This window comes from Sus scrofa, chromosome 17 (assembly GCF_000003025.6).
Source record: "Sus scrofa isolate TJ Tabasco breed Duroc chromosome 17, Sscrofa11.1, whole genome shotgun sequence".
NCBI lineage: Eukaryota > Metazoa > Chordata > Mammalia > Artiodactyla > Suidae > Sus > Sus scrofa.
The window spans coordinates 11,408,342-11,425,635 of record NC_010459.5 but is presented as its reverse complement, the minus strand read 5'-3'; the positions used below and the strand labels follow the sequence as shown (position 1 = coordinate 11,425,635).

The 17,294-nt window shown below is 42.3% G+C and overlaps 1 protein-coding gene across 3 annotated transcripts; it reads right to left on the bottom strand.

Moving 5' to 3' along the window:
• VDAC3 (voltage-dependent anion channel 1 pseudogene 5) lies at positions 241-15,323 on the bottom strand. Of its 3 annotated transcripts, XM_021077307.1 has the most exons (10): positions 15,103-15,251; positions 12,571-12,639; positions 11,714-11,763; positions 10,450-10,452; positions 7,774-7,926; positions 6,738-6,790; positions 4,631-4,858; positions 3,477-3,627; positions 1,705-1,762; positions 241-772 (listed from the first exon to the last, which is right to left on the bottom strand). In XM_021077307.1, exons 2-10 carry the CDS (start codon positions 12,635-12,637, stop codon positions 681-683), a joined length of 855 nt encoding a protein of 284 aa, XP_020932966.1. In that variant the 5' UTR covers positions 12,638-12,639; positions 15,103-15,251; the 3' UTR covers positions 241-680.

Below are 17,294 nucleotides of genomic sequence, written 5' to 3'. Positions count from 1 at the left end.
ATACTCTCTCACACTGCAAAAGGTAGCAAGAACCTCAAGAGACATGCTTCTGCCCAGCAGGACAGACTCTGTGTTTCACTCCTGCCCGGCTGCAGAATGGCAGCAGGAGGGAGGTAAACAAGAGCGGTGGGCATGGGCAGCAGCACTGGCGTTTCAGACACAAACCCCAACTGTGAGAGGGTTTTTCAAAACAAAAGCAATCACACCAAATACAAGAAACTAGCACTGGCAAGTCAGATGAGCAATTATGTTCCAAATGTGATGGGTTTATTTTATTTTACTCTGATGCAAAACCAAAGATTCCACTACTGCACAGAGACCATATATGCCAAGGCCATGAACAAGTGGTGTGGGACATGCAGGACGTGACGTACACCTGGAGGGCCGGGTCATCTCCTTTGGAACATGACACTACACCGTGGCTGAGGAACACATTTAAAATAACACTGTGGAACTGAACTGAAACATGGCACGAACATGACAACTTCCAGGCATGCCTTCAAGCACCTCCCTCAGGATGACTCGATACCTAGGCTTCAGTGTGGGGAGGATTACAATTCTTTGGAAGAATAAAAAGTTCACACGTTTGAAATTTCACAGAAGAATTTTAAGGCCAAAACATAGTGGGTTCGTTTCTCTTCACCTCCAGGAACAAAGCTGATGCTTTACGCAAAACCACATTAAGCTTCTAGTTCAAATCCCAGCCCAACCTTGTGACCTCCTGCACTGAAGTTCTTTCCATCGATTAGAGCTGATAGGGTCAGTTTGACTCCTAGGAAAAAGAAAACACCACAATCACTTGTAACAAGCATTACCATCAGATGTGTGTTTTCTAGAAACAGTGGGTGGAATCAGCAGGTCACATGGGCTATAGGAGTTATAGCCATTACTAACTCCATCACCGCCTGATCTGTAATAGCACAGTCACGGCACATTTCACTTAGAATCCAAGGTTAAGAACACTGAGGGATCAACCAAACTCACAAGCCAGAGTAACCAAGTTATGGAGTTCCTGTCCTGGCTCAGCAGTAACGAATCTGACTAGTATCCCATGAGGTTTTGGGTTCAATCCCTGGTCTCACTCAGAGGGTTAAGGATCCGGCATTGCTATGAGCTGTGGTGTAGGTTGCAGATGGGGTTTGGATTCTACGTTGCTGTGGCTGTGGTGTAGGCTGGCAGCAACAGCACCAATTGGACCCCTCGCCTGGGAACTTCCATATGCCACAAATGCGGCTCTAAAAAGCCAAAACAAAAAAACAAAAAAAACAAGTTATAAGTAAAAATACACATACTGAAGTTCCCGCTGTAGCACAGTAGGTTAATGATCAGACATTGTCTCTGGGCAGCGCCAGTTTAATCCCCAGCCTGGCACAGTGGGTTGAAGATCTGTCACTGGCTGCAGCTGTGACACAGGTCACAGGTGCAGCTCGAATTCGATCCCTGGCCCAGGAACTTCCATAGCTACTGGTACAGCCAGAAAAAAACAAACAAACAAAACACACACAGACACGTATTACATATATATGTGTGTGTATATTTACATACACACATTTTTTTTCTTAAACAAAGTACTCGATCTGTCTTTGAACAACAAAATGTTACAAAATAGTCAGGATCAACCTAAAGTGACTGCAGGTTGTCTGCAGATCATTTCCACTATTCCTCTATCAACTTCTATCCCACTCCATTGTTATTTTTACTCACCTGGTCGAAGGGTCTGAGTATAACCCAATCCAATTAGGCTGGCATTATTTACTTTAGCCTAAGATTAGAAGATGAAATAAAAATAGTTAGAAACAATTATTTCATAATATGTAGGTCCAACACAATCACTTCGCACATCAGATTTCCAAAGATGAAACATCTTGGGGCCAATCCAGAATTACTGAAACTGAAAACTTAATTAATAAAAGATAAATCTTTTTTTTTCTAGGGTCGCACCCACGGCACATGGAAGTTCCCAGGCTAGAGGGTGAATTGGAGCTGCAGCTGCCAGCCTACACCACAACCACAGCAACAGGGGATCCAAGTGGCATCTGTGACCTACACCACAGCTCACAGCAACACTAGATTCTTAACCCACTGAGTAAGGCCAGGGATTGAACCCACGTCCTCATGGATCCTAGCTGGGTTTGTTACCACTGAGCCACAATGGGAACTCCATAAAAGATAAATCTTTTAAGTCGGTAGGACTGGTAGGGGGAGAGAAGGGACCTTGAGAATGCATGCTTAAAAGCCTCAAGCAAAACTGTCAAACGCTGTGCAGTCAAATATCACTCCCTCCAAGAGTAGTTAAAGCATGAACTCTAGTGACAGATCTGGGTTCAAATACTCACACTGCCTTTTTTTTTTTTTTTTTTTTTTTTTTCTTTTCTTTTCTTTTTAGGGCTGAATCCGTGGCACATGGAGGTTCCCAGGCTAGGGGTCTAATAAGAGCTACAGCTGCTGGCCTACACCACAGCCTCAGCAACACAGGATCCAAGCCACGTCTGCAACCTATACCACAGCTCACAGCAACACCAGATTTCTTAACCTACTGAGTAAGGCCAGGGATCGAACCCACAACCCCATGGTTCCTAGTCGGATTCACTTCCACTGCACCACAACGGGAACCCCTGGCACTGCCTCTTATTGTGTGACCTTGAGCAAGTCACCAAACCTCTCTAAGCCTCAGCTCCCACATCCATAAAATGGGGGTGAGAGGAGGTTCCTAGTGGTCTAGTGGTTAGGACTCGGAACTTTCAGAGTGCAGCCTGGGGTTCGATCCCTGATCCGGGAACTGAGGTTCCACCTCAAGCTGCTGCATGCTGCAGCCAAATAAATAAATTTTAAAAATGGAGGTGAAGATAATACAACCCCAAACAGAGGAGTTGTAAGGATTAAATGAGATGATACACCCACAGAACATGCAATTTAAGAGCTCAATTGGTGGTGCTTTTTTATTTTTTAATTTTTTTTGTCTTTTTGCCTTTTCTAGGGCCGTACCCACGGCATATGGAGGTTCCCAGCTAGGGGTCTGCCTATGCCAGAGCCACAGCAACTCAGGATCAGAGCCGAGCCATGTCTGTAACCTACACCACAGCACACGGCAATGCTGGATCCTTAACCCACTGAGTGAGGCCAGGGATCAAATGGGCAACCTCATGGTTCTTAGATTCGTTAACCACTGAGCCACAATGGGCACTTCTGGTTATGTTATTAATTTGACTCTCTAATGGCGACAGGAATAGTAATCAAATCCCAGGAAGTTATGGATAAGACAACTTTGAAGTCAAAGAGATAAAATGACTTGAGAAAGTCAGAGGACAAATTAAGGACGAATGAGGATCAGAACCCACATTTCTTGATTTGAGGTGTAATGTTCTCACTGCACAATGACCACTCAAAGTTAGGACGACATGCAAACTACAACTATATCACAGCATACAACTTAGATGAAACCCTAAGAGCAGATCCATCTGGTAGCATGTTCTTACAGATAGAGAAGTTCTACAATCCAGCTTATACTTAGCAGCAATGCCAAAACGGGTGTTGTTACTGCCGGCCGTCCATGCGAGGTTTATTGACGTTTCAATCTTCTCATTCACTTTCTGGTAGATCGACCCTCCAAACTCAGTGCCATCATTCCTGTTTTCAAGGCACAAGAAAAGTTCATAAAAAACTAGTTTGTTACAATATGAAAACAAATTCTAAAACTATCTAAACCAGGATGTCCTTCTACAACTACAGATTTCAGCAAACATCTAGCATAAATGACTAGTGAGCAAAACAGTTACAGAATTTATAACTGCCTGATTAAAGCATAGTAACGTTTGATTCATTTACATGGCTCCTCCACATGATGTGAATTTCTTAGACACAATTATGTACAAAGGTAAAACGATCCATGGCTCTGAGATGTTCACAATATCGAAAAACTTTAGAGTTCTACAAAGATTCTGCGAAAATAACATATAGTGGCACAAGCCAATTCTGAACTTCATCCGAAATGCAACCTTAGCATCAGAAAGCCCTCCCTACACACCTACAGTGCACAGCCCCCAGGGAAGCACCCAAGTACTGCTTCAAAGCATCCCAGAAGACAGTCCTGGGCTTTCTGCGGTGTTCCTAACACGCAATTTCAGTGCCACTGTCTGCACCACTACTGACTTCATTTTACTCATCGTCAGTGGATTAGAGTGTCTAGTGGAGAGCAATCTGCAACAATCGGAAAACACACAGCTCATCCTCTGCTTTTTCTTCCTGGGACAGAGCAGCGTCCAGAAGACCAAGACATAACATACAGTTTAAAAGTTCAAATTCATTTAACCAACAGGCTGCCGACGTGAGCCCAGGACTCACGCTACTCCTGCTACTTCTGAATGCAAGAGGGTCACCTGGGTTCTGAGCAGGGTACCACAGAATTAGGATCCAGGATGCTCCTGGATGCTCAGCTCAATTAGGGAACTTCTTCCTGACCCGAACAGACTTGCTCCCAGAAACAGCCAAGAGGAGCAGGGAACCAGAGGAAGCAGGGACATCTCCAAAGGACCCCAGCATCAGGAGGCAGCCTTCTCCCCAGGGTGGTGGCCACCATCTCTTGGGCGACTGCACTGGCACTAAAGGGAAGCTCTGAATTAGGAACACTCACACATGAGTGTGCAGCTGGAAGTCCGCGGCCTTGTAACCCAGAGCAAAATTATTCTGTGACAGTTTGGATTTGGCTGTGTCAAAACTCATCTGATAGCCAGCAAGCCAGCCTTCAAGGGCCAGCACGGCCCAGCCATAGATGGTTGGTCCAGCAAAATCTATATCAACATTACTGCCAATACTGAAACATTCTCGTTTATAGGAGGCCTTCAATTTCCCACTCTTCTTCCTGTTAAAAAAAAAAGACACAAAAGCAACACAATAAAAAAAACAAGTTTTTACTGCTATCTAGCAATCTTTAGAGTAAGATTCTTTCCCTCCCCCAGTGTAAACAGGGAGTTGGTGGATGTCACATATACAATAAAATGTTTTACATGACTTAGCCCTACAAGTATAATCTTGCTAGGATTAGAAATATATACTATTTTTTAACCTACTTCGCCCTGTAAGTTAAAGTAATAGGGTGGAGTTCCCGTTGCGGTTCAGCCGTTAACAAATCCAACTAGGAACCATGAGGTTGCGGGTTCAATCCCTGGCCTTGCTCAGTGGGTTAGGGATCTGGCGTTGCAGTGAGCTGTGGTGTAGGTTGCAGATGTGGCTCGGATCCTGTGTTGCTGTGGCTCCGGCATAGGCTGGTGGCTTCAGCTCCGATTAGACCCCTAGCCTGGGAACCTCCATATGCCTCAGGAGAGGCCCAAGAAATGGCAAAAAGACAAATAAATAAATAAATAAATAAATAGGGTATTTCATGATTAATTTCATGAAAGCATAAGAAAATTATAAAAAGATGTAAGATACATTTCAGTACCAAATTAATAATCTAAAGGTGTATGGATATAGATACACAAGAAACTAAATTCCTTTAAATGTTTCTAAATGCAACAAAAGGTAACACCTGACACACATCTTAAGTATTAACCTATCGTGGAGAGGTGTGCTTCTTTTTTGTAAGGATATTTATTTTCCTTAGGGTCAGTGTTCTCTCTCGAGACAATGTCAGATGAGCAGAGGAGAAGCATACATTTTTTTTTCTTTTTTGGCAGAACCCTCAGCATATGGAAGTTCCCAGGCCAGGGACTGAATCCGAACCACAGCTGTGGCAATGCCGGATCCTTAATCAGGTGCCACCACAGAGACAAGTAAGAACCCCGAGAAGCATATTGAAGGACAATACCGAAACCAGAGTATCAGTTCTTAACAGTCCCTGTGCTATTCCCATCAGGCCTCTTATGAGAACATCGGTCCTGAAGACAACGCACATGTGAAGCAGGAAGGGCACACCTGTTGTCACTGCCAAGGAGAAATGCCACGGGAGGGAGCCCCACTGAGCACCTGTGTCCTTCAGACAGAAGTGGCCCATGTGAGGCAGGTAAGAAGCAACACAGTCCCCATTTTTTGGATGAAAAACTGAGCAGAGAAGCTGAGGGTCTGTAGTGGCTAGGCAATCAGGTAAGCAGTGGCAGTACTCTGCAGGGTCCTGGTGCCAGGAGATCACACTCTCCTCCTAACTTCTCAGCAATGTTTCACATCTGTGAAGCTTCAGCATAGCTTAAAAAAGATCCAGTCTCAGAGTTCCCATTATGGCTCAGAGGAAACGAATCTGACTAGTATTCACGAGGACACAGGTTTGATCCCTGGCCTTGCTCAGTGGGTTAAGGATCCAGCATTGCCATGAGCTGTAGTGCAGGTCGCAGACACAGCTTGGATCTGGCGTGGCTGTGGCGTAGGCTGGCAGCTGCAGCTCTGATTAGACCCCTAGCCTGGAAACCTCCATATGCCACAGGCGTGGCCCTAAAAAGACAAATATATATATATATATAAACTGTCAAATCTAATTCAAAGAGGCACATAGTAGGAAAAACTTAGGAGCTAGAAGCGTGTTTTTCCTACTATGTACCTCTTTGAATTAGATTTGAAGGTTTTTGTTCATCTGTGCAGTTTTCATATAAAACTGTGCCCTCCTCAAGGGAGCCTTCCTGCCTCTCACACACACAGGTCCCAGGTTTTCATCTGCTTCTGAGCTGCTCCCACAGCTCCCTGTCCCAAACCTCTCTCTCCATCCCTTCAAGCCACAAAACCATTTCAGAACAGGGGGTTGGGATAATTACCCTGTGTTTGGTACAAATATGGTATCAAGAGTCAGTTTCAACCCTTCAGCCAACTGAAAAACAAAGATTTAAAATTAACAATTAGTAATTTTCAATTCTTTTCTTGACTTGAAAAACCAATTCTAAAGTTTTCTGTGACCTCTCTAACAAAAACAAGGAAGTCATGAAAGAAAGTCAAATATTACATTATTTAATTTTATTATTAAATAATTTCCTCTTGATCCTTCCCTCCCCTCTACCCTACTACCCACTCCCCTGCTTCACCATGATTCTCTCACTGAAAAATAGGCTAAAATGTATAAGTCAGGTCCTACTTAGCCAATAGTGTCAACTACAGTACAGACCAACAAAATAACTGTGATACTCTCTTGAAATTACTGTGATGACATAACTGGACATTTAACAAGCCAACCTAAGTAATTAATTCAACTAATGTACATACACATTATCTACACATGGTCATGCGCATATAGACAAAAACAAACCTCAAAAAATAGTGCCTTGAATGTAACAGGCACTTGACAAGTACATCTGCTGAAAGATTTTCTCTTTTAAAACCTTTAAGAATTTTATTAATGGCTACACCCACAGTATATGGAAATACGGGCTGGAGATCAAACCTGTGCCTCTGCAGTGACTTGAGCTACTGCAGTCAGATTCTTAACCCACTGAGCCACACCAGGAACTCCCAAAACATTAAAGAGTTGTAGAAACATTTTTCTGTGGAGTCAATTTTGCAATGATTACAAAATAAAATGAAACTAAATCACTGCAAACAGTTTGGTCTACTCAGGAGAGGCTCAGCTGCAGAATAGCTAAGTAGAACTGGTCAAAGGTGTGATAATTATGTACTCACCAATAAAGCCTTACTTTCTAGGAACACAAAACAGACCAAAGGGCATGTGCAGAGAAAAATCATGGCAACTAGACAGGATGCAAGGGTGCAAGATCTCATTCAATTATATCTGGGGTCTGATCATTATTTTATCTGCAAGATAAACTGACCTTACAAATAACCTCCAATGCTCTCACTTACCTTATTCTCCAAAGAGATTTCTGTCCCAAGAGTATTGTCTGTGTTCCACTTTTGGGTAAAGGTCAGTCCATAGTCACAGATCTTGTATTTGGTCTCCAGGTTGCCTGATGCTTTCCCTGTATCCGTGTAAGCATGACCCGAAGTAGAAAATTCCTGGTAAGAAAAAAAAATCACTTTCAAATCAGCTCATTAAACAGAAAATAGTCATTCCAGAAAGCAGTGTTCAATGTATCAGAAACCAGTACAATTTACTCTTTACCACAGTCCTCCTCCACAGCAATTTATTTCCTGCTTTCCTTCTCTCTTTCTAATCTCTAAGTGTTTTAACCAGTTTTGGATCTTCCCATTACTCCACCTCTCTTACTGATGCTTCTGTTCCACACACTCTCCTACTAATAAATGAGAATCTCAAACTCTGGTTTTTTTTTTTTTTTTTTGTCTTTTTGCTATTTCTTTGGGCCGCTCCTGCGGTATATGGAGGTTCCCAGGCTAGGGGTCGAATTGGAGCTGTAGCCCTCGGCCTACACCAAAGCCACAGCAATGCGGGATCCGAGCCGAGTCTGCAACCAACACCACAGCTCACAGCAACGCCGGATCATTGACCCATTGACCAAGGGCAGGGATCGAACCCGAAACCTCATGGTTCCTAGTCGGATTCATTAACCACTGCGCCATGAGGGGAACTCCTCAAACTCTGTTTTAAAAGAAAAATATCTTTGTTGAAAATAAATGTTTTTAAAAAGACAAAAGATTGAATCTTAAATATTTATTTTCATGACCTAAAAAAGACTATTAGTTCTCTATCATAGCTTGTGAACTATTAGTAATTTTTAAAGTCCTTAAAAATCCAAACACTAGAAGCCCTAGACTTCCCCCTTTTAAAAGGGTTAGGACTTTACTGCATTAAAAATATATATATATTGGAGTTCCCATTATGGCGCAGTGGAAACAAATCTGACTAGTATCCATGAGGATGTGGGTTTGATCCCTGGACTCACTAAGTGGGTCGGGGATTTGGCATTGCCGTGAGCTGTCATGTAGGTTGAAGACTTGGCTTGGATTCTGAGTTGCTGTGGTTGTGGAGTAGGCCTGCAGCTGTAGCTCCAACACAGCCTCTAGCCTGGGAATGTCCATATGCTGTAATGCTACAGGTACAGCCCAAAAAAGCAAAAAAAAAAAAAGTATTTGTATTACCATGAAATACACTTAATGTAAAATTTACCATTTTAATCATTCTTGTTATTTTAAAAAATATTTTAATTTATTTTTATGGCCATACTTGCAGCATATGGAAGTTCCCAGACTGGGGGTTGAACTGGAGCTGCAGCTGTGGCCTACACCAGCCACAGCCATAGCAATGCAGGATCCAAGCTGTGTCTGTGACCTACACCACAGCTTAAGGCAATGCTGGATCCTTAATCCACTGAGTGAGGCCAGGGATGGAACCTGCATCCTCAAAGACACTATGTTGGGTTCTTAACCTGCTGAGCCACAATGGGAACTCCCAATTTTAACCATGTTTATGTGTATAGTTCACTGGCATTAAATAAATTCTCACTGTTAGGAAGGCTTACAGCTTTTACCCACAAAACTATCTGTAAAATTTTCCACATAAACAATTTCAATATTTGAAAGGATCATTCCATTTTTCATAATAAAATGGAATATTCTAACTATTCCCTCTTCCTCCCTCTCCCCCATCTACCTTTCAAAGTACTTTCTGTCAAACAGTTACTATGAGTGCCTGAAAATATATCCTCCTCCCCAGTTTGGTATTCCTTCAGCCACATGACAATAAGCAATGAGAAACTGACCTCCTTCTAGGGATACCAACAGTCAACACCTGTCACTGACAGTCTATCAACTGTCAAGGAAAAAACATTCTGATTGGCCCTGTTTTTAAAGAACATTTCTGAAATACTGCCACCAGGCATCAAAGGCCGCCAAGCTGTTTCACTGCCTGCAGTGTGAATCCTCCCTTCACCAAATACCCTCCTCCCAACTCTTGTTCTATGAGCTGTTGAAACAACTGGGAAACTGTGATCTGTTTATCAGCACCACACAGAAAGCTTTCAAAGAGAGTATCATGCTGCACACTTAGGCAAGGCCTTGGTAAAAAATGATAAATGCTGGTCATGTTTAACAGGTCATATCGCTTTCTTTTAATATATCTAACTACCTAATGCTTTATTTTTCATATGTACCTTTTATAAACTTGAAAGATTAGCAAATACAAACCTTAATTTTCGTGCAAAAAAGGTAAAAGAGTATTTAGTCTACATTTCTTTCTTATTATCAGCAGACATTTCTTAGTCTGAAGCTCTATCAAAAATCTAAAATGCCAGAGGTACAAATCTCAAAGAGAAGGTCAGAATTTTCCTAAGCAGAGTTCCAGTCTCACAGTTACTTCCACTCTAGTCTAATTGCATAATTAGATAAAACAATTATCTAGTGTAAAATTTTTATTTATAACATGCATATAATATCTACAGTTTTCCATTAAATGCTAGTATACAACAAAACACTCATAAACATGTTACTGTTATAGATGACGTATCACAAAAATATCAAGATATGATCTAAGAAATTTGGAGCAATGGTTGAAATTTATCCTAAATCAGTACCAGAGAAAAAGCAGCCATAAAAACAAGCACACAAATATGCTATTTTTCTTACCATCTGAATGAATATTTCCACACAACAGCAGCATGAGAGGGAGATAAAAATTTCAGTTGTTGATTTTTGCAACAGAAACCTACCCTGAGCAAATTTAGAAACCCTAATCGAAATGAGTATAAATTTTCTATTTTAACAGACAATATAACAAAATCCCATCCTGAAGGGCAGATATATACATATTTACCCTTGGAAAACCCAGGGAAAGAATAATAGTGACAAACCAGGATTATACGGAATGTAAGGCACAGTACCATAACTACTCCACGTGCTTCTTATCTTTATAATTAAATCATTATATCCAGAAATACAATTTGCACTGGTTCGAACAGGTAAATACCAAACAAAAAAGGTACAGTCAATAAGGAGAAGTCAAAGACTAAATTGACTCTCAAGTTGACATGCTGAGACTTACTGAATAAAAGCTCTAGTTAAAGGTGCTGTGACAATATGCTGATAAGCCCTTACCATATTCTTAACTTCCAGTAAAAAAGATTTCATGAACATCAATAAAAACTGTACTGTAGACTAATCTTCTACATGTATTTCTACATTTGTTTCAACTAATCATGAAAGGATTAAAATCAGTTTTGTTTTTATAAAAAGACAATAAAATTTGCATGAACCCAGTATAATGGAGGCAAAGATTTTAGTGTCCACATACATATTCATGAAAGCATAAAGATATGGCATAGGTCAAAAAAAAATGCATATACATGGGAATATATATATATATATATATATATATATGCCCCCATATATACGTGTGTGTGTGTATACATACACCACGCCTTTTAAGAATAAGACTCAGAACACTCTTATTATGACAGACACAAAGGGTCTCCCTGAGAGGAGGAGAAGACTGTAGGGAAGACAGCTTAGCAGGAAAAGCATGTGATTCAAGTAATCTGACTAAACAATGACTTTTAGGAGTTCCTGCCATGGTGCAGCGGAAACGAATCTGACTAGGAACCATGAAGTTGTGGGTTCGATTCCTGGCCTCACTCAGTGGGTTAAGGATCTGGCATTGCCATGAGCTGTGGTGCATGTCACAGACGCTGCTCAGATCTGGCGTTGCTGTGGCTGTGGTGTAGGCTGGCAGCTATAGCTCCATCTGGACCCCTAGCCTGGGAACCTCCATATGCTGTGGATGCGGCTCTAAAAAGACAAAAAAAAAAAAAAAAAAAAAAAAAAACAATGATTTTTAAACAGGTTTCTTTAAGATAATTATGTCAAATATATTAAAAATACATTAAGTACTTACCACTCCACTACATGACTTGGTTCTCAGATCTATTTTGACCATGCCAAACCCTAGACACACACATAAAAACACAGTAATGTACAAAATGTAACATGCACTCTAGTCTTTGCAACTTAGAAATTATGAAAATACTCCACAGTACATTTTATATGGAAAATACACAGTATTCTCACTAAGTGGGAGTTCCACAAGAAACTGAATTATAACAAAATAAGTATAATTTTTAAGTCCCTCAAAATACTAAAGGCATATTTTTGAAATGAGTTAAAAAACAAATGGATGAAAGGAACATATACTATTTTAAGAATCAAAATTAAGAGAAATTATGTAGACATATACACAAGCTTTAAATATAAAAATACACAATTAACATTATTAGTAAATAAAAAATCAAATGAGTACAACACGAAAAATTAAAAATTTAAACACCAAAGATAAATGTCTATTTGGTTTCAAACACTCTATGTTCCTCCAAAGAAGTCAAAAGCTGTATCTTCACTCAAATAATGAAAGCACTGTCATTATTTGGAGGAGCAAAAATATGTCCCCTACTTTAACTGTCCCCAGGGCCTAGCAAAAGGCCCTAGCAAAATATTGCAGATTTATATTATTTCACCCAAAAGATAATATAAAATACGCAAATGTGCTTATGTACACAATGGTTTTTAATGCTTGAGGGCCTCTAACTCTAAAAAAAAAAGAGATCTAGTAATCTGCTAATAGTTATCCCCTTAAATCTTATGAAATAGATTAATGTTGACTTAACCTCATTTTATCAAGTACAGTATCTCCCATATAGCTTAATATATACAGTATTAATGCTTACCCAAATTGGTAATTTACAATAGCACACTTACCATATCCTTTGTTGAAGACATCCTTGGCAGCCTTTCCTAGATCACAGTAAGTTGGTGTGTTACACATATCTTAAAAAAAAAATGAGGACAAAGGAATGAAAATAACCATTTTGCATTTATTCTGTGTTCAACTGTTTGGTCCTGTGAAAAGAGGTATACATTTTTTTCTTCCTCTGCATCGTTAATGCTTATACCCTAATGCAGCAAGGTTAAGAGAAAGCATTCTGCTCCTTTAAAAAGAGCTTTCCAGAACACTGGAGAATAAAAGGGTTTTTTCATGAGACTCACAGAGGTCATCTTTCTGACCTCTTTCCAAGAAAAGAAATTTCTCACAGGCTGAAGGAGACGCTTTTTTAAAACTATATTTTTACTTTTTAAAAATGCAAAAACTTACATTAGAAAAGTATTTCTTGGGCTGTTATAAAGCCAAAGAGCTGTATAAGATGACAAGGTAAATTTTCTGAGGAACTGAAAAAGAGATGCAATTTAAAATCTTCAGGGTTAACATTTTGGCTACTCTGAAATTCAGTCCTTAAACTAAGAATAAGTGAAATACACCCATCCAGAATATGCCCTCTCTCAAAGCTCTTAAAATAAAGTATTATAATCTTACCTATTAGCCAGAAATAGGCTAGATTCTACCTGAAGTAATCGGCTTAACAAAAATCAGTGTATACTCTCAAGTTAAAGCCTTCAAAAACCCAAGGTGCTTGCTTGATCTTTCACCCTGTCTACTTACTATTCAGACAGCCTTTCTGCTGCCAATATGACCCTCACATCAAAATCTTCAGGCCTATCGACACTGCTGCTTCCTTTGCCCTCTTTGCAGAACAGGAAATCTCCTCCTACAGTATCCTCAAAAGCCATGTCTAACCAACTGTAGAACTGCTTCAAGCAACCCCATTACTACTCCCCATTACTCTAGAAAAATCTAGAGCACCAGCTAGCCCTTGCTATTGCTATGCCTGGAGCAAATACACATTCAATCTGCTATTTATTTATATTTAGCCTAGCTCTTAATCTGGCCCTCTGCTAAGTTTCTGTCCCATCCCAACACACCTGAACACAACACACACTTTATGGTACCTCCTTTTTTTTTTTTTTTTTTTTGGTCTTTTTAGGGCCTCACCCTTGGCATATGAAGTTCCCAGGCCAGGGGTCTAATCGGAGCTACAGCTGCTGGCCTACATCACAGCCACAGCAACGCAGGATCCAAGCCACCTCTGTAACCTACACTACAGCTCAGGGCCATGCTGGATCCTTAACCCACCGAGCGAGGTCAGGGATCAAACCTGTATCCTCATGGATACTAGTTGGGTTCATTACCACTGAGCCACGATGGGAACCCCTATGGTGTACTTCTTAATTGTGAATCCATTTAAAATTTCTTTCTTAACTTAGACCTGTCAAATACGATAGACAGTATGATATAGTATAAAAATACATACAAAGTTAAGAGGAAAGCGTATAGAAAAGATAAAAGAAGATAAATGTACTGAGTCATAGCATAATAAAACTTTGGTTTAAACCACAAGGTTTCATAGTTCAGGTCCAGAGAAATTAATTTACAATTCACTCCCTTGTGTTCAAATAATCAATTCTAGACTTTTTACACCCTGCCAATTGCAATCTGATAGTATTCTTTATGATCACAACTGACGCAGGTATCTGTTGAAATTGTGTCAGAAGTCTATAGGTTGGGAGATAAGCAGAGAAAAGCAGGCACTATATATTCAAACAGAAACGTTAAAAAACAAAACTAGACTGTAAAGCCTTAATCTATTGACAAGAGAAAAGATACACTTAAATGTTTAGAAACATCATCTAGGAACCAATTACAATCTTTCTTAGCATTGTGCCTCGTTTTCAAAACTACTGCCAGACACTTTGCAAAAGTTGTATAGGGGATTTGACCTCAAGTTCGCCTGGTTCAAGCTTATTTCTTCAGGCCCGTGATTCTGATGGGAAATGCACTGCTGGTATGATCAAGCAAAAGCTCGAGAAGACTTCACGTTCCACACGTTTCCATTACTCTACAAGTGCACTCGCCCGTGGACGTGCACGGCGTTCCGGGGCTGCATTAGCCGCAGTCGGGGGGAGGGAGTGGGTTAGCAACACAGCTTTACACCATCACTAACGGGACCGGCAGCTCGTCAAGCAGTGCATTCAGCATCCTCCCTCCGGCCGCAGGGAGTGGAAGACCCCCGAAGCTGGACGCCGACTCCGGAGAGAAAGCCGGGGGCGCGAGTGAGTTCGGGGTTCGAAGACCCAACTTCCCTCAAAACCAACCTCCCGGCCGACCCGACGCCCGGCGAGGGCCCCAGTGGCCGGCAAGGAGGGGAGCAGGTGGCGGAGCGGCGTCCCATCACCTGAGGGGCCAGTCCCCGCTGCCCCGCCTTCCGCCGGCCCGCGCCCCGTTAGGCGACCCTCTCCTCCCGTGCCCTCCGTTAGCCGCCTCCCGTCGGGCCCCTGCCAGTCGCCGCCCCAGCCGCCCCGCCCCAGCCGCCAGCCCGGGGGCCCCGCTTGCCTCACCTCCTACCCGAGGGCCTGTCGGCTCCGCTACGAGGGCCTGTCGGATCCGCCAGGGCACGGCTGAAGGTCTTCTTCAGACCAACGCCGTCCGCGCCTGCGCGGCCCCACGCCCGCGGCGCCTGCGCGCCCCGAGCCCCGCGCCGCGGCTGCGCGCCGCGGCTGCGCGCGTGCGTGTCGCGCCGGGGTCGCGCGCCGCGGGCCCGAGGCGGACCAACACCTCCAACTGTCCGAGTGCGCGAGTGCGCGCGTGCGCTTCGGCACCCAGCGCGCAGGGCTGGGCGGTGGTTGACGTGGAGCGCGCAGGCCCCGGGACCGCACCTCTGCCCCGAAAGAGGCCCCTCTCGCGAGAAGGAGAGGTTAATAGTAACCGTTGCCAGGGGAGGGGCCGCGGGGCCGCGCGGCGGAGTTGCTGAGGCACCGCCCACTCCGCGATAGATGCTGGCCCAAGCAACTTGCGCGCTGTTTTCTGAGGATGCCTGGCAAGTCTGTATGGGGATTTCGTCTCAGAATGACAACATTCAAGAATGTGGCTTTTAGGTCATCTCATCTTAAGGATGAGAAAACAGATGCCGAGGCAGTAAGAGACATGACTTCATCAAGATGACACAGGGTAGGTTATAATTTCAAAGAGAGAGGAGCCGCTGGAGGACAGAAAACACTTCTTTAGAGAAGAATTCCAACTCATAAATGTAGCAAAAAATTATAGAAATAGAAAGTCACCACTTTGGAACCACCAGTAATTAACTCAAGCAAAAATTACCAGTAGATGCTGAATGATTGAGGATATTCCTACAATTCCAATCATCCTACAGATTACTTAGTAAAGAGAAAAGAGTACCTTTACATCAAAGAAATCACCCTCAACCAAGTGATCAACCTTGGGATGGTACAGACTGACATCATGTGCTCCTATTCTTGCCAAAGGAGTGATTTGTCTATTCATAAGGAAACAACTGGACAAATCCAAATTGAGGGACAGTCTGCAAAACAACCACCTGGTCTCTTCTGAAATGTCAGTTTCATGAGATAGTAAGAAAAAGGTTGGTGAACTGTTCTAAAGCAAAGAGACAAAACAAAGATGTGACGAGAGGAATATGATCCTAAATTGCACCCTCCATCAAAAAACAAAAAGCAACCTTTGAGGATCATTATTGGAACAATGGAGAAGATTTTAATATCGACAATATTAGGATGATAATGTAAAATTTTCTGAGGGTAATGATTATACCCCGATTACAGAGAAATGGCCTGCTTTTTAGGAGATATGTGCTGAAGTATTTAGGGGTAAAATAGCATGTGACTGCAAAATATCAAATGGTCAAGAAAGAAGGAAAAAACGTACAAAATGTTAAGAGTTGGGAGGAGTTCCCGTCATGGCTCAGCGGAAACAAATCTGATTAGTATCCATGAGGATGCGGGTTCAATCCCTGGCCTTGCTCAGAGGGTTAAAGATCTGGCATTGCCATGAGCTGTGGTGTAGGTCACAGACATGGCTCGGATCTGGCCTTCCTGTGGCTGTGGCGTAGGCCAGCAGCTACAGCTCCTATTCAGCCCTTAGCCTGGGAACTTCCATATGCCATGGGTGCAGCCCTAAAAAAAGAGGGAAAAAAAGACAAAAAATAAATGATTTTTTTTTTAAAAAGTTTGGATAATATATGGATGTTTGTTGCATTATTCTTTTTTTTCTTTTTTTTTTTTTTTTGGTCTTTTTGCTATTTTTTGGGCCGCTCCTTCGGCATATGGAGGTTCCCAGGCTAGGGGTCAAATCGGAGCTGCAGCCACTGGCCTACACCAGAGCCACAGCAACGCAGGATCTGAGCCGCGTCTGCAACCTACACCACAGCTCACGGCAACGCTGGATCGTTAACCCACTGAGCAAGGGCAGGGACCGAACCTGCAACCTCATGGTTCCTAGTCGGATTCGTTAACCACTGCGCCACGACGGGAACTCCTGTTGCATTATTCTTTAAACTTTGCTAGAAGTTTAAAATTTTTCAAACTAGGAGTTCCCTTGTGGCACAGTGTATTAAGGATCCAGCAATGTCACTGTTGTGGCTTGGGTCACTGCTGTGGCAGGGGTTTGATCTCTGGCCTAGGAACTTCCATGTGTATTGGACACAGCCAAAACAAATTTTTTTTCAAAACAAAAAATTAGGGAGAAAAAACCCCCACGAAGTCTTTGATATTCAGTC

What these genes read in the sequence shown, in the direction of transcription:
- VDAC3 (XM_021077307.1), bottom strand. Translation starts at nt 12,637, where the DNA reads ATGTGTAACACACCAACTTACTGTGATCTAGGAAAGGCTGCCAAGGAT. An exon ending in AAATCTCTTTGGAGAATAAG is followed by an intron (nt 6,791 to 7,773) that starts GTAAGTGAGAGC and finishes TTTGTTTTTCAG; the next exon opens with TTGGCTGAAGGGTTGAAACT. An exon ending in ATATTTGTACCAAACACAGG is followed by an intron (nt 4,859 to 6,737) that starts GTAATTATCCCA and finishes TTTTTTTAACAG; the next exon opens with GAAGAAGAGTGGGAAATTGA.